The 25,527-nt window shown below is 42.6% G+C and overlaps 2 protein-coding genes across 5 annotated transcripts in view; one reads left to right on the top strand and one right to left on the bottom strand.

Annotated features, from left to right (window-relative positions):
- The first annotated feature begins 3,483 nt into the window (after positions 1–3,483).
- On the top strand, positions 3,484–12,889 carry LOC139396432 (E3 ubiquitin-protein ligase TRIM39-like). Its single transcript, XM_071143475.1, has 7 exons — positions 3,484–4,013; positions 5,174–5,269; positions 7,284–7,517; positions 7,618–7,640; positions 10,007–10,125; positions 11,373–11,633; positions 12,077–12,889. The coding sequence occupies exons 1-7, from the start codon at positions 3,600–3,602 to the stop codon at positions 12,349–12,351; spliced, it is 1,422 nt and encodes a 473-aa protein (XP_070999576.1). The 5' UTR covers positions 3,484–3,599; the 3' UTR covers positions 12,352–12,889.
- A 7,010-nt stretch (positions 12,890–19,899) lies between these two features.
- Positions 19,900–25,527, bottom strand: part of LOC139396431 (dihydropyrimidinase-related protein 2-like) — a 33,853-nt gene continuing 28,225 nt past the window's right edge. For 2 of the 4 annotated variants that reach the window (XM_071143471.1, XM_071143474.1), the window contains exons 10-14: positions 24,422–24,563; positions 23,282–23,452; positions 22,903–23,082; positions 20,594–20,771; positions 19,907–19,998 (exon numbers count right to left, since the gene is read on the bottom strand). In XM_071143471.1, the coding sequence (XP_070999572.1) occupies positions 19,907–19,998; positions 20,594–20,771; positions 22,903–23,082; positions 23,282–23,452; positions 24,422–24,563 (763 nt within the window). Of the gene's footprint in view, positions 19,999–20,023; positions 20,162–20,593; positions 20,772–22,902; positions 23,083–23,281; positions 23,453–24,421; positions 24,564–25,527 lie in introns of those variants that run through there. The other 2 variants (XM_071143472.1, XM_071143473.1) reach the window with 2 other exon arrangements.

Raw genomic sequence — 25,527 nt, 5'->3', positions numbered from 1 at the left:
TCAGGGGCAGAACGACCGATGTTTTACCTTGTCAGCTCTGGGGATTTTATTTTTCGGTTACTGGCCCAACACTCTACCCCCAGGCTACCTGCCGTTTATGATGCTCTGTGACTAAGTTTAGCTCTCTGGTAAAGTATTTAGAATTATCTTATTGAGACAGAAGTAAATATTTAATGTTGATAAAACATCAATTACTTTAGGGGAAGCAAGCATCTGAACACCGTGCTCCCGCTAACTTTCCTTTCTAATTCGCAATTGGCTGAAACCATAGATAACTATATATAATGACGAGACGTTGATGTCTCCGTTCTATAACGTTGCAGGCTGCAAGCTTAGCTTGCAAATCATACCCATAGAAACGCTATGGGTTAATTCAGGATTTATTTTGGCGAGAGTGAGCCCTCTCGCTTCGCCTAATCCTCTATGCTGAAACTAGCGAGAGAAACAGCGCCCCTCTGTTTCCTAAGGTGTAGACCATGTATCTGATGCTATCTGGCAGGAAAATGTACTACATGTCATACTCCTTTTGTCCAGACAGCATCACATACGGAGACAGAGGGATGCTTTTTCGCTCGCTCGAATGCTTTATCTGAGATTGATGCGTATTTCTGTCTGCGCGCGTCGCGTCTTGGTCAAATAAATGATCAATATTTTCTATATTTTATTTGCACGGGCAAGGAGGTAGGTAGGGCGGGCCAGCACCCCTTGGTCCCGCCCATAACACCTACCGCCCATAACGTTTCAGGCGCATCGGTTTGTGTCAAGAAGTGCAACGCTGCTAGGTTTTTCATGCTCAACAGTTTCCACAAGAATGGTCCACCACCTAAAGGACATCCAGCCAACTTGAGAACAACTGGGGGAAGTACAGGGTGCTACTGTAGGTAGCCTAGCACTTAAGAACGTTGGGTCAGTAACTGAAAGATCACTGGTTTGAATCCCCTAGCAGACTAGGGGGGAAAATATCTGTCGATGTGCCTTTGAGCAAGGCACTTAACTCAAGTCACTCAAGTCATAAGAGTGTCTGCTAAAGTGTGAAATGGGTCAGCATCCCTGTAGAACACTTTCAACACTTTGTAGAGTCCATGCACAAACATCTGAAGCTGTTCTGAGGGCAAAAGGGGGGAGGTGCAACTCAATATCAGGAAGAGGGTGTTCCTAATGTTTTGTCCACTCAGTGTATGTCAGATGTATTAGAACATAAATACACATAGAAACATCTCAATGCACGGTGAATGTAGGTCGGCCTACTGAATGTATGTGAACATAAATACACATAGAAACATCCCAATGCACGGTGAATGTAGGTCTACTGAATGTATGTGAACATAAACACATGTAGAAACATCCCAATGCACGGTGAATGTAGGTCGGCCTACTGAATGTATGTGAACATAAACACATGTAGAAACATCTCAATGCACGGTGAATGTAGGTCGGGCCTACTGAATGTATGTGAACATCGGGCCTACTGAATGTATGTGAACATAAACACATGTAGAAACATCTCAATGCACGGTGAATGTAGGTCGGGCCTACTGAATGTATGTGAACATAAACACATGTAGAAACATCTCAATGCACGGTGAATGTAGGTCGGGCCTACTGAATGTATGTGAACATAAATACACATAGAAACATCCCAATGCACGGTGAATGTAGGTCTACTGAATGTATGTGAACATAAACACATGTAGAAACATCTCAATGCACGGTGAATGTAGGTCGGGCCTACTGAATGTATGTGAACATAAACACATGTAGAAACATCTCAATGCACGGTGAATGTAGGTCTACTGAATGTATGTGAACATAAACACATGTAGAAACATCTCAATGCACGGTGAGTGAATGTAGGTCGGCCTACTGAATGTATGTGAATATAAATTCATTAAGTACTTTTCATCTGAATTGTTAATGTGATTTTTGTAAGCAATTTTTTTTAGCAAGTGTGAGTGCATTGTTATTTTGGGATTCAATAAACATAGCCTTGATGAGTACGGTGCTAGCATGTGAACCAGAAGCCTCTGCTCTGGCTTTACTCCTTTTCAATAAGAGATTTCCCTCCTTGGATAAGTTGTCCAATATACCAGGTATTTGTCAGTGTTACATGATACAATTACAGTGTCAATGGCAGTTTACCAGGGAGAGCGCTGGGTAGAAATGGATTGCAGAGCACATATCTCAACCCAAACACTCTCATCAACACAGAGGTGGATACTAGGGCTGCAGGTAGCCTAGTGGTTAGAGCAGGTAGCCTAGTGGTTAGAGCAGGTAGCCTAGTGGTTAGAGCAGGTAGCCTAGTGGTTAGAGCAGGTAGCCTAGTGGTTAGAGCAGGTAGCCTAGTGGGTAGAGCAGGTAGCCTAGTGGTTAGAGCAGGTAGCCTAGTGGTTAGAGCAGGTAGCCTAGTGGTTAGAGCAGGTAGCCTAGTGGTTAGAGCAGGTAGCCTAGTGGTTAAAGCCAGGTAGCCTAGTGGTTAGAGCAGGTAACCTAGTGGGTAGAGCAGGTAGCCTAGTGGGTAGAGCAGGTAGCCTAGTGGTTAGAGAAGGTAGCCTAGTGGTTAGAGCAGGTAGCCTAGTGGTTAGAACAGGTAGCGAGCTTTGTCAGAGTGACCATCGAGTTCTTGGTCACCTCCCTGACCAAGGCCCTTCTCCCCCCCATTGCTCAGTTTGGCCAGGTGGACAGCTCTAGGAAGAGTCTTGGTGGTTCCAAACTTCTTCCATTTGAGAATAATGGAGGCAACTGTGTTCTTGGGGACCTTCAATGCTGCATAAATGTTTTGGTACTCTTCCCCAGATCTGTGCCTTGACACAACCCTGTTTTGTAGCTCTAAGGACAATTCCTTTGACCTCATGGCTTGGTTTTTGTTCTGACATGCACTGTCAACTGTAGGACCTTATATAGACAGGTGTGGGTCTTTCAAAATCATGTCCAATCAATTGAATTTACCACAGGTTGATTCCAATCAAGTTGTAGAAACATCTCAGGGATGATCAATGGAAACAGGATGCGCCTGAGCTCAAATTCGATTCTCATAGCAAAGGGTCTGAATACTTATATAAATAAAAGGTATTTATGTTTTTTATACATTTCTATAAAACCTGTTTTCACTTTGTCATTATGGGGGTATTGTGTGTAGATTTTACGAAGACATTTTGTTATTTAATCCATTTGGGAATTAAACTGTAACATAACTAAATGTGGTAAAAAGTCTGAAAACTTCCCGAATGAATCTTCCTCTATCAGGTTTACTAGAAAACATAGAAACACATTGTTTACCCAGATGTTGATGTTGGGGTGGTGCTGGAAAAGGATGAACACGGAGCTGAAACATTTTGAAACTTCTGTTTAAGGGTCGTGTTTCTGATACGAGCCATTGAGAGCTGTCCGTCCGTCTGTCTAAAAACAGTAACACCTGACTATAAATAGCCACCAGGGGGGTTTCCTGTTGTGGCCAAACAGCACCAGTGATTGTGTAATCACTGCTACGCATGAAACATTAAGCAAGCGGCTGCAGAGAGTAGCAGAGCAACAGACCATAATACTGTAGCAAGAGGCACCTATCAAAGATCCAGTGATCAAGGAGAGATCAATCTGTTTCCATGGCGTCTGAGCAGCAAAGGGGTGATGAGCCCTCTCTCCCCAGGGAAGAGGCTGTGTGCCCGGGCTGTCAGGGAGCAGGGCCCCTGGTCCTGCCGTGTGGCCACAGCCTGTGTGAGGCCTGCCTGGGGCTGTGTGAGGGCGAGCTGGGCCAGGGGGGCTGTACCATCTGCTATGGCAGAGACCTGCTGGACTGCGTCCTGAAGAGACTGCTGGACTCCCTGTTCCAAGGGCAGCCGCGGCGGGGCAGGGATGGAGGGGTAGAGGACGGGGACAGGGAGCTGTGTCCTCTGCATGGGAAGAGGCTGACGTTGTATTGTGTGGAGGACAAGGAGATGGTGTGTGTGGCGTGTCAGAGCGAGGAGCACGACGACCACGAGTGTTGTCCCACGGAGGAGGCTGTGCACGACTGCAAGGTGAGAGTGTTGTGACTGACTACCTACACAGATACTCAGAGACGAAAGCGGAATTCAGAGTCCACAAACGCAGAGCTGCAATAGTTCAGTGGCCAATTGTGACATAACTACAACTGCTCCTCGGGGGAAACACAGTCCAGTCGCACACCATCCCAACACTCCAAATCAACACGGCTCCATGAATATAATCAGAATTCATGTAAACATTACAGTTTTCAAAATATAGCTTGTCCAAAAAAAAAAGTTGTCTCTTGGCACACCTTATGAGGTAAGTTGAGCCCGGGACAGGGTAAGATAAGCCGCCTACAAATTTCTCAACTGAATTAAATTTTACCACTACCTTGTTAAAAAACATGTCAATTTTTATTTCCCAAATCACAATCACTTAAAAAAACCAAACATTTTAAGCATCTTTGAACTCAGGCTTAACACCTAAGAAACACTTTGTACTTTTTAAAACACTTTTAACATGGGTCAGGCCCTGTTGTTACCTCATATCCCAGAGATAATGCCAGAGATAATGCCTTGGATTATGCCTGGGAAGAAAACACTTCAATTTGCTCAAATTGTCATTGGCTCAACCAGTGGCTCAACTTACCCAATGGCCATTGGCTCAACTTAACCAATGGCCATTGGCTCAATTTAACCAATGGCCATTGGCTCAACTTAACCAAAGGAAAATATTCTGACTATATTAGTCCACACAGCTACAAGGAGGCACTTTCATGCCAGGTTTAGGACGCCAGGTTTAGTACCTCATATTGAAGCTGATAGAGACTCCAACTGATGTATAAAACAATCTTAATATGATCTACTTTGGTTTAGATACAAACATCATTAAAACCACGTTTTTTTGGACCTCTTTCTTATCACTTTTTCCACGTGGTTTCTTGCTTCACAGACGGCAGGAAATTATGACCTCTTTCTAAATATTTTGTCAAATTATATATTTTGTGTATGATTTCCTAGAAACAAGGTTGGCTCAATTTACCCCTTTGGCTCAACTTACCCCACTCTCCCCTACAGTACAACTGATCTGACTTGGTTGTTAGAAACCCTAACCGAGTGAGATGGAGACAATCTTTGGTTGATCACTGTCACACATATGTGTATGTTGACTCACCCCTGACCTCTCTCTAACCACTGACCTCTGACCCCAGAGGGAGCTGACGTCTGCCCTGAGACCTCTACAAGAGAAGCTGGAGGCTCTGAACACTGTGAAGCAGACCTGTGAGGAGTCAGCTGAACACATCAAGGTTAGGAGGGGTCAGCTGAACACATCAAGGTTAGGAGGGGTCAGCTGAACACATCAAGGTTAGGAGGGGTCAGCTGAACACATCAAGGTTAGGAGGGGTCAGCTGAACACATCAAGGTTAGAAGGGGTCAGCTGAACACATCAAGGTTAGGAGGGGTCAGCTGAACACATCAAGGTTAGGAGGGGTCAGCTGAACACATCAAGGTTAGAAGGGGTCAGCTGAACACATCAAGGTTAGGAGGGGTCAGGCTGAACACATCAAGGTTAGGAGGGGTCAGGCTGAACACATCAAGGTTAGGAGGGGTCAGCTGAACACATCAAGGTTAGGAGGGGTCAGGCTGAACACATCAAGGTTAGGAGGGGTCAGCTGAACACATCAAGGTTAGGAGGGGTCAGCTGAACACATCAAGGTTAGGAGGGGTCAGCTGAACAATTCAAGGTTAGGAGGGGTCAGCTGAACACATCAAGGTTAGGAGGAGTCAGCTGAACACATCAAGGTTAGGAGGGGTCAGCTGAACACAAGGTTAGGATGGGTCAGGCTGAACACATCAAGGTTAGGAGGGGTCAGCTGAACACAAGGTTAGGAGGGGTCAGGCTGAACACATCAAGGTTAGGAGGGTCAGCTGAACACATCAAGGTTAGGGGGGTCAGCTGAACACATCAAGGTTAGGAGGGGTCCGGCTGAACACATCAAGGTTAGGATGGGTCAGCTGAACACAAGGTTAGGAGGGGTCAGCTGAACACATCAAGGTTAGGAGGGGTCAGCTGAACACAAGGTTAGGAGGGGTCAGCTGAACACATCAAGGTTAGGAGGGGTCAGCTGAACACAAGGTTAGGAGGGGTCAGGCTGAACACATCAAGGTTAGGAGGGGTCAAAAGGCGTCAGATCCATCCGATAGACAGAACGATAGATCATTTCTGGGTTTGAATGAGACTAGTTCTGTGTCGTACCATTGATCAAATATACTCCCATCAGGACTGTGAAATGGTAACAGCACAATAACTGGGATTGATGTTGAAACAGTAGATGCAGTCAAAGTACAATATCAATATCATACAGTCGAAGTACATTATCATTGATATCAGACAGTAGATCCAGTCGAAGTACATTATCATTGATATCAGACAATAGATCCAGTTGAAGTACATTATCATTGATATCAGACAGTAGATCCAGTCGAAGAACATTATCATTGATATCAGACAGTAGATACAGTGGAATACATTATCATTGATATCAGACAGTAGATCCAGTCGAAGAACATTATCATTGATATCAGACAGTAGATCCAGTCGAAGTATATTATCATTGATATCAGACAGTAGATCCAGTCGAAGTACATTATCATTGATATCAGACAGGAGATCCAGTCGAAGTACATTATCATTGATATCAGACAGTAGATCCAGTCGAAGTACATTATCATACTATAAATCAGACAGTAGATCCAGTCGAAGTACATTATCATTGATATCAGACAATAGATCCATTCGAAGTACATTATCATTGATATCAGACAGTAGATCCAATCGAAGTACATTATCATTGATATCAGACAATAGATCCAGTTGAAGTACATTATCATTGATATCAGACAATAGATCCAGTCGAAGTACATTATCATTGATATCAGACAATAGATCCAGTTGAAGTACATTATCATTGATATCAGACAGTAGATCCAGTCGAAGAACATTATCATTGATATCAGACAGTAGATCCAGTCGAAGTACATTATCATTGATATCAGACAATAGATCCAGTCGAAGTACATTATCATTGATATCAGACAGTAGATCCAGTCGAAGTACATTATCATTGATATCAGACAGTAGATCCAGTGGTATACATTATCATTGACATCATTTCCTGAGCTCCTAATCCCACTTGATAAACTGCTAAAGTATTGATAGAGATGAGGTCATTCGGATTCTGATATTCCCTCCATCTCCTACATCTCCTCCTTTCATTCCTTCTTTATCCCGTCGTCCCCTATCCCCGTTTACCCCTGCAGAGCCAGGCACAGCAGACCGAGCGCCTGGTGCAGCAGCAGTTTGAGAAGCTGCACCAGTTCCTCCGAGACGAGGAAGCTGCTGTGATCTCTGCTCTGAAGGAAGAGGAGCAGGAGAAGACCCAGGGGATGAGGGACAGGATAGACAGAACAACAGACCAGATCAACTCTCTAGCTGAGGCCATTGAGGTGACGGTGGAGGCCATGGACACTGGTGATGACATAACCTTCCTCAAGGTACGGACTCATCAGAGAACGAGATCACAGTATGAAAAGAGGTTGTAATAAAAGGATATTATTGTTTGCCTTTCAAGTAAGACGTCATATTTTCCATTAGAACTTCAAGAGGACCTCTGAGAGGTGGGTGTGTTGCTCTATTCTTTTCCTTCATAGTTGTGCATCTTGTAATCTCAGCATCTATAACCTAATCTCACCTATAACCTAATCTCACCTCTAACCTAATCTCACCTCTAACCTAATCTCACCTATAACCTAATCTCAGCACCTATAACCTAATCTCACCTATAACCTAATCTCACCTACAACCTAATCTCACCTCTAACCTAATTTCACCTATAACCTAATCTCACCTCTAACCTAATCTCACCTACAACCTAATCTCACCTACAACCTAATCTCACCTCCAACCTAATCTCACCTATAACCTAATCTCACCTATAACCTAATCTCACCTATAACCTAATCTCACCTATAACCTAATCTCACCTCTAACCTAATCTCACCTACAACCTAATCTCACCTCCAACCTAATCTCACCTATAACCTAATCTCACCTCTAACCTAACCTAATCTCACCTATAACCTAATCTCACCTATAACCTAATCTCACCTATAACCCAATTTCACCTATAACCTAATCTCACCTATAACCTAATCTCACCTCTAACCTAATCTCACCTATAACCTAATCTCACCTATAACCTAATCTCACCTATAACCTAATCTCAGCACCTATAACCTAATCTCAGCACCTATACCCTAATCTCACCTATAACATAATCTCACCTATAACCTAATCTCACCTACAACCTAATCTCACCTCTAACCTAATCTCACCACCTATAACCTAATCTCAGCACCTATAACCTAATCTCACCTATAACCTAATCTCACCTCTAACCTAATCTCACCTATAACCTAATCTCAGCACCTATAACCTAATCTCAGCACCTATAACCTAATCTCAGCACCTATAACCTAATCTCAGCACCTATAACCTAATCTCAGCACCTATAACCTAATCTCACCTATACCCTAATCTCACCTATAACCTGATCTCATCTATAACCTAATCTCACCTATAACCTCATCTCACCTATAATCTCATCTCACCTATAACCTAATCTCACCTATAACCTGATCTCATCTATAACCTAATCTCACCTATAACCTCATCTCACCTATAATCTCATCTCACCTATAACCTAATATCACCTATAACCTAATCTCACCTATAACCTCATCTCACCTATAACCTCATCTCACCTATAACCTAATCTCACCTATAACCTAATCTCACCTATAACCTCATCTCACCTATAACCTCATCTCACCTATAACCTCATCTCACCTATAACCTAATCTCAGCACCTATAACCTAATCTCAGCACCTATAACCTAATCTCAGCACCTATAACCTAATCTCACCTATACCCTAATCTCACCTATAACCTGATCTCACCTATAACCTAATCTCACCTATAACCTGATCTCATCTATAACCTAATCTCACCTATAACCTCATCTCACCTATAATCTAATATCACCTATAACCTAATCTCACCTATAACCTCATCTCACCTATAACCTCATCTCACCTATAACCTAATCTCACCTATAACCTAATCTCACATATAACCTCATCTCACCTATAACCTAATATCACCTATAACCTAATCTCACCTATAACCTAATTTAGCACATATAAACTAATCTCACCTATAACCTAATCTCACCTACAACCTAATCTCAGCTACAACCAAATCTCACCTATAACCTCATCTAATTTTGAACCTAATCTCAGCTACAACCTAATCTCACCTATAACCTAATTTAGCACATATAACCTAATCTCATCTATAACCTCATCTCACCTATAACCTCGTCTCACCTATAACCTCATCTCACCTATAACCTCATCTCACCTATAACCTAATTTAGCACCTATAACCTAAACTCACCTACAACCTAATCTCACCTACAACCTAATCTCACCTATAACCTAATCTCACCTACAACCTAATCTCACCGAAAACCAAATCTAATTTTGAACCTAATCTCAGCTACAACCAAATCTCACCTATAACCTCATCTCACCTATAACCTCATCTCACCTATAACCTCATCTAATTTTGAACCTAATCTCAGCTACAACCCTAATCTCACCTATAACCTAATTTAGCACATATAACCTAATCTCATCTATAACCTCATCTCACCTATAACCTAATTTAGCACATATAACCTAATCTCACCTATAACCTAATCTCACCTACAACCTAATCTCACCTACAACCTAATCTCACCTATAACCTAATCTCACCTACAACCTAATCTCACCGAAAACCAAATCTAATTTTGAACCTAATCTCAGCTACAACCAAATCTCACCTATAACCAAATTTCGCATGGGCTACCTCTGTCTGTCTGTCACAAGCGATTATACATTTTGTAAACCTGTTGACACATGAACCTTCTTCTGACAGGACTCAGGTGACAGTACAGGAGCCAGAGGAGGTGACAGGAGCTCTGCTGGACGTGGCCAAACACCTGGGCTGTCTCAACTACAGAGTCTGGGAGAGGATGCAGGACGTCATTACATACAGTGAGTAGAGGGAGACCATAAGACCACAATGCATGTGCAGATAATGTGTTTTGAGTACCCTAGGAATGATAACTCAATGTACTCTCTGTCTCAATCAATCATTCTCTCTCTCTCTCTCAATTCAATTCAATTCAATTCAAGGGCTTTATTGGCATGGGAAACATGTGTTAACATTGCCAAAGCAAGTGAGGTAGACAACATACAAAGTGAATATATAAAGTGAAAAACAACAAAAATTAACAGTAAACTTTACACATACAGAGGTTTCAAAACAGTAAAGACATTACAAATGTCATATTATATATATATATATACAGTGTTTTAACAATGTACAAATGGTTAAAGTACACAAGATAAAATAAATAAGCATAAATATGGGTTGTATTTACAATGGTGTGTGTTCTTCACTGGTTGCCCTTTTCTCGTGGCAACAGGTCACAAATCTTGCTGCTGTGATGGCACACTGTGGAATTTCACCCAGTAGATATGGAAGTTTTTCAAATTTGGATTTGTTTTCGAATTCTTTGTGGATCTGTGTAATCTGAGGGAAATATGTCTCTCTAATATGGTCATACATTGGGCAGGAGGTTAGGAAGTGCAGCTCAGTTTCCACCTCATTTTGTGGGCAGTGAGCACATAGCCTGTCTTCTCTTGAGAGCCATGTCTGCCTACGGCGGCCTTTCTCAATAGCAAGGCTATGCTCACTGAGTCTGTACATAGTCAAAGCTTTCCTTAATTTTGGGTCAGTCACAGTGGTCAGGTATTCTGCCGCTGTGTACTCTCTGTTTAGGGCCAAATAGCATTCTAGTTTGCTCTGTTTTTTTGTTCATTCTTTCCAATGTGTCAAGTAATTATCTTTTTGTTTTCTCATGATTTGGTTGGGTCTAATTGTGCTCTCTCTCTCTCTCTCTCTCTCTCTCTCTCTCTCTGTCTCAATCAATCATTCTCTCTCTCTCTCTGTCTCAATCAATCATTCTCTCTCTCTCTCTCTGTCTCAATCAATCATTCTCTCTCTCTCTGTCTCAATCAATCATTCTCTCCCTCTCTCTCTGTCTCAATCAATCATTCTCTCTCTCTCTCTGTCTCAATCAATCATTCTCTCTCTCTCTCTCTCTCTCTCTCTCTCTCTCTATCATTCTCTCTCTCTGTCTAAATAATTCTCTCTCTCTCTCTGTCTCAATCTCTCCCTCCCTCCCTCCCTCCCTCCCTCCCTCCCTCCCTCCCTCCCTCCCTTCCCTCACATCCAGCTCCTGTGACTCTTGACCCCAACACGGCTGATGTCTGCCTGTCTCTGTCTGATGATCTGACCAGCCTGCGGTACACAGAGGAGGAGGAGCGACTCCCTGACAACCCAGAGAGGTTCTGTTACTATGAGTGTGTCCTGGGTTCCGAGGGCTTCAACTCCGGACGACACACCTGGGACGTGGAGGTGGGCGTGAACAGCGAGTGGGCCGTGGGCGTGGCACGGGAGACGGTCTCAAGGAAGGAGTGGTTCCCCCCGAGCCCAGGTACCGTCTCTTGCCATTGTGCCATTGAGCAAGGCACATAACTTCAACAACTCTCTGTCCAGAGGCGCTGCTCTGTGGCTGACCCTGTGCCAATCGTTGTGAATGTGTGTACGTGTGGCGGTTAAGTTCTGCAAAAATAAACCTTTTCTCAAATGGACAATAAAGTATCTATTGGTTTGGCTGGAGTAGGCCGTCATTGTAAATAAGAATTTGTTCTTAACGGACTTGCCTAGTTAAATAAATAATATATATGTATAATCTATTCTATTCTATTCCATTCTATTCTATTGCATTCTATTCTATTCCATTATTTTCTATTGCATTCTATTCTATTCCATTCTATTCTATTGTATTCTATTCCATTCTATTCTAGTGCATTCTATTCTATTCCATTCTATTCTATTGCATTCTATTCAATTTTATTCTATTGCATTCTATTCTAGAGAGGGGCCTGTGGACCATCTGCTACTATGGAGGTGAATACCGCGCCCGCACGGCCACCGCCACCCCCCTGGTCCTGAAGAGAAGGCCCCAGGAGGTCAGAGTGCAGCTGGACTGGGACAGAGGCAGGGTGATCTTCTCCGACGCCTCAGACAACACGCTCATCTACAAGTTCCAACACAAGTTCACCCAGAGAGTGTTCCCTTACTTCTCCAACACCTGCAAGAGGCACCCTCTGAGGATCTCAGCCGGGAAGGTGACAGTTACAGCGGAGTAGCTTGGTTCATTCATTAAGAGCTGATTTGGTAAACCTATAGTGAAGGGACATTACAAAGCTGTTGCTGCAGAACAGGCTAAAACATTAGCTTTAATGTGGATGCACCTTTACTGCAGCAAAGGCATTTTTTATGCAGCTACGTGACTGTTTTCTGTCTCTCTGGGTTCCAATTTAAATATATCATTACTGACTCTCTCTCTGGGTTCTAATCTAAATAGATATTTACTGACTCTCTCTCTGGGTTCTAATCTAAATAGATAATTACTGACTCTCTCTGTGTTCTAATCTAAATAGATAATGACTGACTCTCTCTCTCTCTGTGTTCTAATCTAAATAGATATTTACTGACTCTCTCTCTGTGTTCTAATCTAAATAGATAATTACTGACTCTCTCTCTCTCTGTGTTCTAATTTAAATAGATAATTATTGACTTGTGCAGCAATGTAAACATGCTATAAAATACCTTTAGTCTTTACATTAGAGGGTGTGAATGCAGTGCTTGTATGACCTCCATGCGATTTGCACTAAGTTAATTTAACAGTAGTTTCAGAGCAGAGAGAGAGGAGGGTGTGTAACCTTTCAGAGCAGAGTGATGGAGGGTGTGTAACCTTTCAGAGCAGAGCAGAGTGAGGGAGGGTGTGTAACCTTTCAGAGCAGAGTGAGTGAGGGTGTGTAACCTTTCAGAGCAGAATGAGGGAGGATGTGTAACCTTTCAGAGCAGAGTGATGGAGCGTAAACCTTCACAGCAGAGTGAGGGAGCGTAAACTTTCAGATCACATGAACCATACCCCAGCTGTTACACAACACATTATAATCCTGGGATGACATGGCACCTGTTTCTGTCTGTCTGGTGTGTGTGTGCTTGTATGTGTGCGTGTGTATGTGTGTGTCAGACCAGAGCACCTACGTCACGTGACGCCTTACAGAAGGAACTGGATCCTCCAGCCCTCCAGAGTAGAGGCTCGTTGGCACGCAGCCATGTTCTTAACCTTTCACAGACACACACAGACACACACACACAGACACACACACAGACAGACACAAGTAACGCACACACACACACACAGACAGACACAGACACACAGTCACACACACACAGTCACGCACACAGACACACACACAGACAGACACAAGTAACGCACACACACACACAGACAGACACACACACACACACACACACACACACAGTCATGCACACACACACAGGAACACATATAGTCACACGCACACAGACACAGACACACACACACACACACACACAGACACACACACACTCAGATGAGTTAACTATGTACCAATGGAGATGTCACAAACAACAGAGAGACATGTAAGAGACCGACTTGATTTGTGCAGTCATATTGAATCTACAGTTGAAGTCGGAAGTTTACATACACCTTAGCCAAATACATTTAAACTCAGTTTTTTACAATTCCTGACATTTAATCCTAGTAAAGATTCCCTGTCTTAGGTCAGTAAGGATCACCACATATTTTAAGAATGTGAAATGTCAGAATAATAGGAGAGAGAATTCTTTATTTCAGCTTTTATTTCTTTCATCACATTCCCAGTGGGTCAGAAGTTAACATACACTCAATTAGTATTTGGTAGCATTGCCTTTAAATTGTTTAACTTGGGTCAAATGTTTTGGGTAGCTTCCCACAATAAGTTGGGGGAATTTCGGCCCATTCCTCCTGACAGAGCTGGTGTAACTGAGTCAGGTTTGTAGGCCTCCTTGCTCGCACACGCTTTTTCAATTCTGCCCACAAATTCTCTATAGGCATGAGGTCAGGGCTTTGTGATGGCCACTACAATACCTTGACTTTGTTGTCCATAGGCCATTTTGCCACAACTTTGTAAGTATTCTTGGGGTCATTATCCATTTGGAAGACCCATTTGCGACCAAGCTTTAACTTCCTGACTGATGTCTTGAGATGTTGCTTCAATATACACACATACTTTTTCTTCCTCGTGATGCCATCTATTTTGTGAAGTGCACCAGTCCCTACTGCAGCAAAGCACCCCACAACATGATGCTGCCACCCCTGTGCTTCATGGTTGGGATGGTGTTCTTCAGCTTGCAACCCTCCCCCTTTTTCCTCCAAACACAACGATGGGCATTATGGCCAAACAGTTTTATTTTTGTTTCATCAGACCAGTGGACATTTCCCCAAAAAGTACGATCTTTGTCCCCATGTGCAGTTGCAAACTGTAGTCTGGCTTTTTTGTGGCTGTTTTGGAGCAGTGGCTTCTTCCTTGCTGAGCGTCCTTTCGGGTTATGTCGATATAGGACTCATTTTTACTGTGGATATAGATACTTTTCTACCGGTTCCCTCCAGCATCTTCACAAGGTCCTTTGCTGTTGTTCTAGGATTGCACTTTTCACACCAAAGTACGTTCATCTCTAGGAGACCGAAGGCGTCTCCTTCCTGAGCGGTATGACGGCTGTGTGGTCCCATGGTGTTTATACTTGCGTATTATTGTTTGTACAGATGAACGTGGTACCTTCAGGCGTTTGGAAATTTCTCCAAAGGATGAACCAGACAATTTCTTTTCTGAGGTCTTGGCTGATTTCTTTTGATTGTCCCATGATGTCAAGCAAATAGGCAGTGAGTTTGAAGGTAGGCCTTGAAATACATCCACAGGTACACCTCCAATTGACGCAAATGATGTCAATTAGCCTATCAGAAGCTTCTAAAGACATGACATAATTTTCTGGAATTTTTCAAGCTGTTTAAAGGCACAGTCAACTTAGTGTATGTAAACTTCTGACCCACTGGAATTGTGATACAGTGAATTATAAGTGAAATAATCTGTCTGTAAACAATTGTTGGAAAAATTACTTGTGTCATGCACAAAGTAGATGTCCTAACCAACTTGCCAAAACTATAGTTTGTTTACAATAAATGTGTGGAGCGGTTGAAAAACGACTTTTAAATGACTCCAACCTAAGTGTACGTAAACTTCCGACATCAACTGTATATAAGACATGTTATGACGTTGTCATTACAAATAACAAATATAAACCAATTACACTTTTCCCCCCTCAAACTTTATTCAGGACATGCTTACATTAGCTTTCGGGACACAAATCCTATTTCCATTGGACACAGAAACAGTAGAAAAAGACAAAAAATGGACCACTTAACGAACGCAAACAACCTTTCCAAAGACTGACCGAGTTACAACACTGTTGAACAAGAACAACGGTAATGTTGTTGATGTCTATTTAGGCAACAAACAAAACAAAATAAAAAAGTTCACTTTCTCAACCGGACCATGTAAAAGTACAAACGTGAAGTCTACAAAAAGAGAGAGAAAGGAAATGGTATAAAATTAAATAAAATCATTACAAATAAGAGTCAGGTTTTTTTTTTTAAAGCAAAAGACTTTTAAAACCACTGTTTTATTGTTGACAGCTCCACGTATCCCTGTGTATCCCTGGTTACAACGTGGGTGTTCGATAGCCTGGAATCCTGACTGCTATGCTCTGTTTCACCAAGTCAGTGGAGTATTCAGTATGGCTGAACCAGGCTAGGGTTTCAAAGCACCAGGATGTTTGGTCTTTATATACAAAAAATATAAAGTCACACGATGACAGTGGAACATGGCTGTGCTATAAAGACAAAAACACAGATATACAGATGATATGGGCTTCCCTGTACCTCCTATATAGACATGAAGGATTGGTGAAGTTCTTATTCTGACTGACTGATTGGAAGGATTGGTGCAGTTCTTACTCTGACTGACTGACTGAATAGAAGGATTGGTGAGGTTCTTATTCTGACTGACTGAATAGAATGATTGGTGAAGTTCCTATTCTGACTGACTGAATAGAATGATTGGTGAAGTTCTTATTCTGACTGATTAGAAGGATTGGTGAGGTTCTTATTCTGACTGACTGAATAGAAGGATTGGTGAAGTTCCTATTCTGACTGACTGAATAGAAGGATTGGTGAAGTTCTTATTCTGACTGACTGAATAGAAGGATTGGTGAAGTTCTTATTCTGACTGACTGAATAGAAGGATTGGTGAAGTTCTTACTCTGACTGACTGACTGAATAGAAGGATTGGTGAAGTTCTTATTCTGACTGACTGAATAGAAGGATTGGTGAAGTTCCTATTCTGACTGACTGAATAGAAGGATTGGTGAAGTTCTTATTCTGACTGACTGAATAGAAGGATTGGTGAAGTTCTTACTCTGACTGACTGACTGAATAGAAGGATTGGTGAAGTTCTTATTCTGACTGACTGAATAGAAGGATTGGTGAAGTTCTTATTCTGACTGACTGACTGAATAGAAGGATTGGTGAAGTTCTTACTCTGACTGACTGACTGAATAGAAGGATTGGTGAAGTTCTTATTCTGAGTGACTGAATAGAAGGATTGGTGAAGTTCCTATTCTAACTGACTGAATAGAAGGATTGGTGAAGTTATTATTCTGACTGACTGAATAGAAGGATTGGTGAAGTTCCTATTCTGACTGACTGAATAGAAGGATTGGTGAAGTTCTTATTCTGACTGACTGAATAGAAGGATTGGTGAGGTTCTTACTCTGAATGACTGAATAGAAGGATTGGTGAAGTTCTTATTCTGACTGACTGACTGAATAGAAGGATTGGTGAAGTTCTTATTCTGACTGACTGAATAGAAGAATTGGTGAAGTTCTTATTCTGACTGGCTGAATAGAAGGATTGGTGAAGTTCTTATTCTGACTGGCTGAATAGAATGATTGGTGAAGTTCCTATTCTGACTGACTGAATAGAAGGATTGGTGAAGTTCTTATTCTGACTGACTGAATAGAAGGATTGGTGAAGTTCTTATTCTGACTGACTGAATAGAAGGATTGGTGAAGTTCTTATTCTGACTGACTGAATAGAAGGATTGGTGAAGTTCTTATTCTGACTGACTGAATAGAATGATTGGTGAAGTTCCTATTCTGACTGACTGAATAGAATGATTGGTGAAGTTCTTATTCTGACTGATTAGAAGGATTGGTGAGGTTCTTATTCTGACTGACTGAATAGAAGGATTGGTGAAGTTCTTATTCTGACTGACTGAATAGAAGGATTGGTGAAGTTCTTATTCTGACTGACTGAATAGAAGGATTGGTGAAGTTCTTATTCTGACTGACTGAATAGAATGATTGGTGAAGTTCCTATTCTGACTGACTGAATAGAATGATTGGTGAAGTTCTTATTCTGACTGATTAGAAGGATTGGTGAGGTTCTTATTCTGACTGACTGAATAGAAGGATTGGTGAAGTTCCTATTCTGACTGACTGAATAGAAGGATTGGTGAAGTTCTTATTCTGACTGACTGAATAGAAGGATTGGTGAAGTTCTTATTCTGACTGACTGAATAGAAGGATTGGTGAAGTTCTTACTCTGACTGACTGACTGAATAGAAGGATTGGTGAAGTTCTTATTCTGACTGACTGAATAGAAGGATTGGTGAAGTTCCTATTCTGACTGACTGAATAGAAGGATTGGTGAAGTTCTTATTCTGACTGACTGAATAGAAGGATTGGTGAAGTTCTTACTCTGACTGACTGACTGAATAGAAGGATTGGTGAAGTTCTTATTCTGACTGACTGAATAGAAGGATTGGTGAAGTTCTTATTCTGACTGACTGAATAGAAGGATTGGTGAAGTTCTTATTCTGAGTGACTGAATAGAAGGATTGGTGAAGTTCCTATTCTAACTGACTGAATAGAAGGATTGGTGAAGTTATTATTCTGACTGACTGAATAGAAGGATTGGTGAAGTTCCTATTCTGACTGACTGAATAGAAGGATTGGTGAAGTTCTTATTCTGACTGACTGAATAGAAGGATTGGTGAGGTTCTTACTCTGAATGACTGAATAGAAGGATTGGTGAAGTTCTTATTCTGACTGACTGACTGAATAGAAGGATTGGTGAAGTTCTTATTCTGACTGACTGAATAGAAGAATTGGTGAAGTTCTTATTCTGACTGGCTGAATAGAAGGATTGGTGAAGTTCTTATTCTGACTGGCTGAATAGAATGATTGGTGAAGTTCCTATTCTGACTGACTGAATAGAAGGATTGGTGAAGTTCTTATTCTGACTGACTGAATAGAAGGATTGGTGAAGTTCTTATTCTGACTGACTGAATAGAAGGATTGGTGAAGTTCTTATTCTGACTGACTGAATAGAAGGATTGGTGAAGTTCTTATTCTGACTGACTGAATAGAAGGATTGGTGAAGTTCTTATTCTGACTGACTGAATAGAAGGATTGGTGAAGTTCTTATTCTGACTGACTGACTGAATAGAAGGATTGGTGAAGTTGTTATTCTGACTGACTGACTGAATAGAAGGATTGGTGAAGTTCTTATTCTGACTGACTGAATAGAAGGATTGGTGAAGTTCCTATTCTGACTGACTGAATAGAATGATTGGTGAAGTTGTTATTCTGACTGACTGAATAGAAGGATTGGTGAAGTTCTTATTCTGACTGACTGACTGAATAGAAGGATTGGTGAAGTTCCTATTCTGACTGACTGAATAGAATGATTGGTGAAGTTCCTATTCTGACTGACTGAATAGAAGGATTGGTGAAGTTCTTATTCTGACTGACTGACTGAATAGAAGGATTGGTGAAGTTGTTATTCTGACTGACTGAATATACCATGGAAGCAGAGTTAGCTCACCTGCATTGGGATAAAACATCATAATAATAGTAAGACAAGCGTGACTAGAGGACTGTCCCTACAGTCTGTTCACAGTAACAGTAACACGCACTTATTTTCCTTGTTGTATTTGTAATGAGTAACGATGAAGAGGAAAAGTCATGCATATAACAGTAAGGGACGGTAAGATGAAGCCTAAATAGCCTACAGCCATGACTAAATAACAACAGAGAGAGACAACAAGTTCGCGTCAGTCTGAAATGGCCCTCTATTCCCTAGATAGCGCACTACTTTTGTCCTCTAGTGCACTATCTAGGGAATAGAGATCCATGTTGGACTCAACTACAGAGTTTCTTAGAAGCATTGAAGCGAAAGCAGAAGCAGGCATCACTACGACGAGAGAGAGAGAGAGAGCTGAGAGGCATTCTGTGGTCTAAAGAGAACTACTTTCATCTAGGACTCATGTATCACCATGTTAGTAAAGCTATAGTGAAGCTGAGGAGACGATGAGAGAGACGGTTATCTGACTGAGGAGACAGAGACTGTTTAAGCTGCATGCTATGGAGATCTGACAGGGACAGTTGACTATTGATGGGTGATGAGATAAATTGATTTGAGGAATTGATCACAATATTGATAAAGGATAACAGATCAAAGTACTAAGTTAGTGGGTTTTATCAGTTGGTGTGTCTACCATAGAAATAGAATGACAATGGTAATTGTAGTTCTATGCTGTATACTGTTTTACAGTTGTATCTGAGAAGAGGATTGCATGTTCAGGTTTCACTGTTGAGTTTAGTTCTGGAAGCCGGGTGAGATTTGTTTTGATTGATGTAGTTGGTTGTTGCTACAGTAGTTGATTTATTTTTCTCCCTACAGCAGACGTGAGGAGCAAGGAGCTCCCAGGTTCACGACAGGGAGGTGATATTGGAGCGGCCACCGGGTGGCGCCACGATCCTCTGTGCTGAGCGTCGTGGGATGTGGTCGTCAATCTGAGTTCCTGTATCGGAGAACAAGAACAAAGATCCGTTACAAACAATTGAGTACATTTTGGGTTCTGATAGGAGTAAGACAGTATAACTATGATTGAAATAACCATTGTACAGCTTCCCAAAGCCCTGACCTTAGATGTAACTACAGCTATACTGTAGCTATAATTGGTCCTGTGTGGTTCAACAGAGACAGTAAACAGAGCTAGAAGTTAGACTGTAATAAGACTGACAGGATAAAACAGGACTCCCAATTAGAAAGATGATTGGCTGAAACAAGGGAATGGGAGTGAGATGGTCAGAGTGAGAGAGAAGGAAGGAGAGGGAGGAAGACGGAGAGAGTGGAAGAGAGGGAGAGAGAGTGAGAAGGTGGAGAGAGATTAGGATGCTTATAGACAGAGACACCGAGAGAAAAGGATGGACAAATAAATAATTAAATAATACAGCCCTGACATCAAGACAAAAGGAGATGTGCAGTTTCCTGTCTGGTACTTCCAGAGAGTGAAAGAGATTTGATCTTAATGAGAATAACCCTGTATAAATAAAGGTTCAATTAAAAAAGTGAGGAGAAACATCCACACCCAGTAAATAGTAGACGAAGCTTACCCATACCGGATAGGGTGAAACCAGACTGGTGCAGGTTCCTGGTGGGGCCGAGGGGGCCCTTCCCTGGGCACTGGGGCCCCCTGCTGGAGGGAGTGGCCGGCACTGACTTAGTCATGCTGATGACATCATGGACCGGTCCATCATAGTTCCCTCGGGGGACGCCACGGGCATCAGCCATCTAGAGAGGGAGGAGAATGTCATGTAAAGGATAATGTAAATATTCAGCCATCTGGAGAGAATGTCATGTAAAGGATAATAGAAATCGTCAACCATCTGGAGAGAATGTCATGTTAGGATAATGTAAATATTCAGCCATCTGGAGAGAATGTAATGTAAAGGATAATAGAAATCGTCAACCATCTGGAGAGAATGTCATGTAAAGGGTATTGTAGATTGTCAACCATCTGGAGGGAATGTCATGTTAGGATAATGTAGATTGTCAACCATCTGGAGAGAATGTCATGTTAGGATAATGTAGATTGTCAACCATCTGGAGAGAATGTCATGTTAGGATAATGTAGATTGTCAACCATCTGGAGAGAATGTCATGTTAGGATAATGTAGATTGTCAACCATCTGGAGAGAATGTCATGTTAGGATAATGTAGATTGTCAACCATCTGGAGAGAATGTCATGTTAGGAAAATGTAGATTGTCAACCATCTGGAGAGAATGTCATGTAAAGGGTCATGTAGATTGGCAAGCATCTGAAGAGAATGTCAGGTGAATGTCATGTAAAGGATAAAGTAATTAAGAGGATAATGTAGCCTTAATGTAGCCTCACTAAAAAGTGATTTACTGTGTAATATACAGTAAGTAAAGGGTGGAAAGAGAGTTATGCCACATTTGTAAAAGCACAAGTTGCGATGGACCTTTATACTATCACACTCTTAACTAGCCATAAGCCCTTAGCCGTTAGCCATTAGCTGTTAGCCATTAGACCTTAGCCGTTAGCCATTAGCTGTTAGCCATTAGACCGTAGCCGTTAGCCGTTAGCCATTAGCCGTTAGCCGTTAGCCATTAGCCGTTAGCCATTAGCCGTTAGTGTTTAAATGGCTGCAAGTGCACTTCAAAAGCACAGTTTCTTAAAAACCTAATGTGGTAGAGTTTCAGGCCTCTGTCTGTAAAGTTTACCTCTCGCTCTAGGTGACTTCTGCAACAGGATAATGACAGGGCCATTTGAGGATGGATTGTTCGTATTCCTCTTTAGCTCCCAGCTCTTACCTTTCACTGGTTCTCTGACTTTATCTCTTACTCTGCAGCGGGCTTTGAAAAATTATACAGCTGAATGGTTGTACTACCCTGCTAGCATTAGCCACTATCTCCTACCCTGCTGTGCTTTTACCCTGCAAGCATTAGCCCCTAGCTCTTACCCTGCTAACATTAGCCACTATCTCCTACCCTGCTGTGCTCTTACCCTGCAAGCATTAGCCCCTAGCTCTTACCCTGCAAGCATTAGCCTCTAGCTCTTACCCTGGTTAGCCTTCATCTCTCTTCTCTTACCCTGCTGGTTGTTAGCCCCTAGCTCTTAACCTGGTTAGCCTTCCTCTCTCTTCTCTTACCCTGCTGGTTGTTAGCCCCTAGCTCTTAACCTGGTTAGCCTTCATCGCTCTTCTCTTACACTGCTGGTTGTTAGCCCCTAGCTCTTACCCTGGTTAGCCTTCATCTCTCTTCTCTTACCCTGGTTAGCCTACATCTCTCTTCTCTTACCCTGGTTAGCAATCATCTCTCTTCTCCTACCCTGGTTAGCCTTCCTCTCTCTTCTCTTACCTTGGTTAGCCTTCATCTCTATTTTCTTACCCTGGTTAGCCTTCATCTCTCTTCTCTTACCCTGGTTAGCCTTCCTATCTCTTCTCTTACCCTGGTTAGCCTTCCTATCTCTTCTCTTACCCTGGTTAGCCTTCATCTCTCTTCTCTTACCCTGGTTAGCCTTCATCTCTCTTCTCTTACCCTGGTTAGACTTCATCTCTCTTCTCCTACCCTGGTTAGCCTCCATCTCTCTTCTCCTACCCTGGTTAGCCTCCATCTCTCTTCTCCTACCCTGGTTAGACTCCATATCTCTTCTCTTACCCCGGTTAGCCTTCCTATCTCTCCTCTTACCTTGGTTAGCCTTCATCTCTCTTCTCTTACCCTGGTTAGCCTTCATCTCTCTTCTCCTACTCTGGTTAGCCTTCATCTCTCTTCTCCTACCCTCGTTAGCCTTCCTATCTCTTCTCTTACCCTGGTTAGCCTTCATCTCTCTTCTCTTACCTGGGTTAGCCTTCATCTCTCTTCTCCTACCCTGGTTAGCCTTCCTCTCTCTTCTCCTACCTTGCTGCGTGCTTTGATCCTCTTGTAGATGAAGTCAGGATAAGCCTTCCTGGGTACGAAGCGTCCAGAGCCCTCTGTGACGTTCAGCTTTCCCCCCTCCAGGACGATCTTCCCCTGGCTGATCACCACCACCGGGGCTCCCCGGACCTCCATGCCCTCAAAGATGTTAATCTCCACTGTCTGGAAACACACACAAGGACAGAATAATGAACATCCAGCTCAGACATGATATTATCATCATCACACCCTTACAGACAGACGGACAAAACTCCTCCCTGACAGGCAGACAGACACATTGGAGAGGAATGTCTGAATGATGTCTGGAGGTTGACTGTGAAAGAGAGGGAGGGTGTGTGTGTGTGTGTGTGTGTGTGTGTACCAGTGCGTGGGTCGCGGCTGAGATGGTCTTGGTCTCCTTGGGGTTCCAGATCACGATGTCTGCGTCTGACCCCACAGCGATCCTTCCTTTACGAGGATACAGGTTGAACAGCTTGGCAGCGTTGGTGCTCGTCACCGCAACAAACTCATTCTCATCCATCTTGCCTGTTGCCTGGGGAATACAGAACAACACATCCTCTTCACGATCAGGAGAGAGCTGTCTTTTATACAACAATGCAAAGACGTTACTGTTAAAGACATATCGCATCACTGTGAAACCAGTGAAGAAGAAGAAGAAGAAGAGGAAGAAGAAGAAGAAGAAGAAGAAGAATAGGAGGAAGAAGAAGAGGAAGAATAGGAGGAAGAAGAAGAGGAAGAAGAAGAGGAAGAAGAAGAGGAAGAAGAAGAATAGGAGGAAGAAGAAGAGGAAGAAGAAGAGGAAGAAGAAGAGGAAGAAGAAGAGGAAGAAGAAGAATAGGAGGAAGAAGAAGAGGAAGAATAGGAGGAAGAAGAAGAGGAAGAAGAAGAGGAGGAAGAAGAGGAAGAAGAAGAAGAAGAAGAAGAAGAAGAAGAAGAAGAAGAAGAAGAAGAATAGGAGGAAGAAGAATAGGAGGAAGAAGAAGAGGAAGAATAGGAGGAAGAAGAAGAGGAAGAAGAAGAGGAAGAAGAAGAAGAAGAAGAAGAAGAAGAAGAAGAATAGGAGGAAGAAGAATAGGAGGAAGAAGAAGAGGAAGAAGAAGAGGAAGAAGAAGAAGAAGAAGAAGAAGAAGAAGAAGAAGAAGAAGAAGAAGAATAGGAGGAAGAAGAATAGGAGGAAGAAGAATAGGAAGAAGAAGAAGAGGAAGAAGAAGAAGAAGAAGAAGAAGAAGAAGAAGAAGAAGAAGAAGAAGAAGAAGAATAGGAGGAAGAAGAAGAGGAAGAAGAAGAGGAAGAAGAAGAAGAAGAAGAAGAAGAAGAAGTAACAACAACAACAGAAACAGGGGTGTCCTATGGTGGTCTAGCTGTCTAAACTGCTGCCTCCAGATCATATATACAGCTGCAGGATCACTTTGAATCAGGCCAACTACAAAAACTCTTTATTTCCCTGTAAAGCATACAATGACAAAAAATAAACCTTTAGAAAATAAACAACAAAACATACCACAGCCTTCTCCCAGACGATGGCTAGCCTCTCCTCGATGCCGTTAGTTCCCTCAGGGATGAGGGTGAAGTTGTCTTTCCCAACAGCCTTCTGGGCCGTCGAGAAGGTACTGTGGCCACTGGCCGTCACCTGAAGGTCTCCACTGTGGACCAAGAGAACAGGACAGTCAGACCACTGTGGACCAAGAGAACAGGACAGTCAGACCACTGTGGACCAAGAGAACAGGACAGTCAGACCACTGTGGACCAAGAGAACAGGACAGTCAGACCACAGCACAGTGAGTCATCATCTAAGAGGACCACACAGTGAGTCACCATCAGGGATGACTAAGAGAACACAGTGAGTCACCATCAGGGATGACTAAGAGAACAGCCCAGTGAGTCACCATCAGGGATGACTAAGAGGACAACAGTGAGTCACCATCAGGGATGACTAAGAGGACAACAGTGAGTCACCATCAGGGATGACTAAGAGGACAACAGTGAGTCACCATCAGGGATGACTAAGAGAACAACACAGTGAGTCACCATCAGGGATGACTAAGAGAACAGCACAGTGAGTCACCATCAGGGATGACTAAGAGAACAGCACAGTGAGTCACCATCAGGGATGACTAAGAGGACAACAGTGAGTCACCATCAGGGATGACTAAGAGAACAACACAGTGAGTCATCATCAGGGATGACTAAGAGAACAGCACAGTGAGTCACCATCAGGGATGACTAAGAGTACAACACAGTGAGTCACCATCAGGAATGACTAAGAGTACAACACAGTGAGTCACCATCAGGGATGACTAAGAGAACAGCACAGTGAGTCACCATCAGGAATGACTAAGAGAACAGCACAGTGAGTCATCATCAGGGATGACTAAGAGAACAGCACAGTGAGTCACCATCAGGGATGACTAAGAGGACAACAGTGAGTCACCATCAGGGATGACTAAGAGAACAGCACAGTGAGTCACCATCAGGGATGACTAAGAGAACAGCACAGTGAGTCACCATCAGGGATGACTAAGAGAACAGCACAGTGAGTCACCATCAGGGATGACTAAGAGAACAGCCCAGTGAGTCATCATCAGGGATGACTAAGAGAACAGCACA

The sequence above is a fragment of the Oncorhynchus clarkii genome, unplaced genomic scaffold (assembly GCF_045791955.1).
Source record: "Oncorhynchus clarkii lewisi isolate Uvic-CL-2024 unplaced genomic scaffold, UVic_Ocla_1.0 unplaced_contig_13012_pilon_pilon, whole genome shotgun sequence".
Taxonomy (NCBI): domain Eukaryota; kingdom Metazoa; phylum Chordata; class Actinopteri; order Salmoniformes; family Salmonidae; genus Oncorhynchus; species Oncorhynchus clarkii.
The sequence above is the reverse complement of the archived record's forward strand: the minus strand, read 5'-3'. Positions and strand labels throughout refer to the sequence as shown.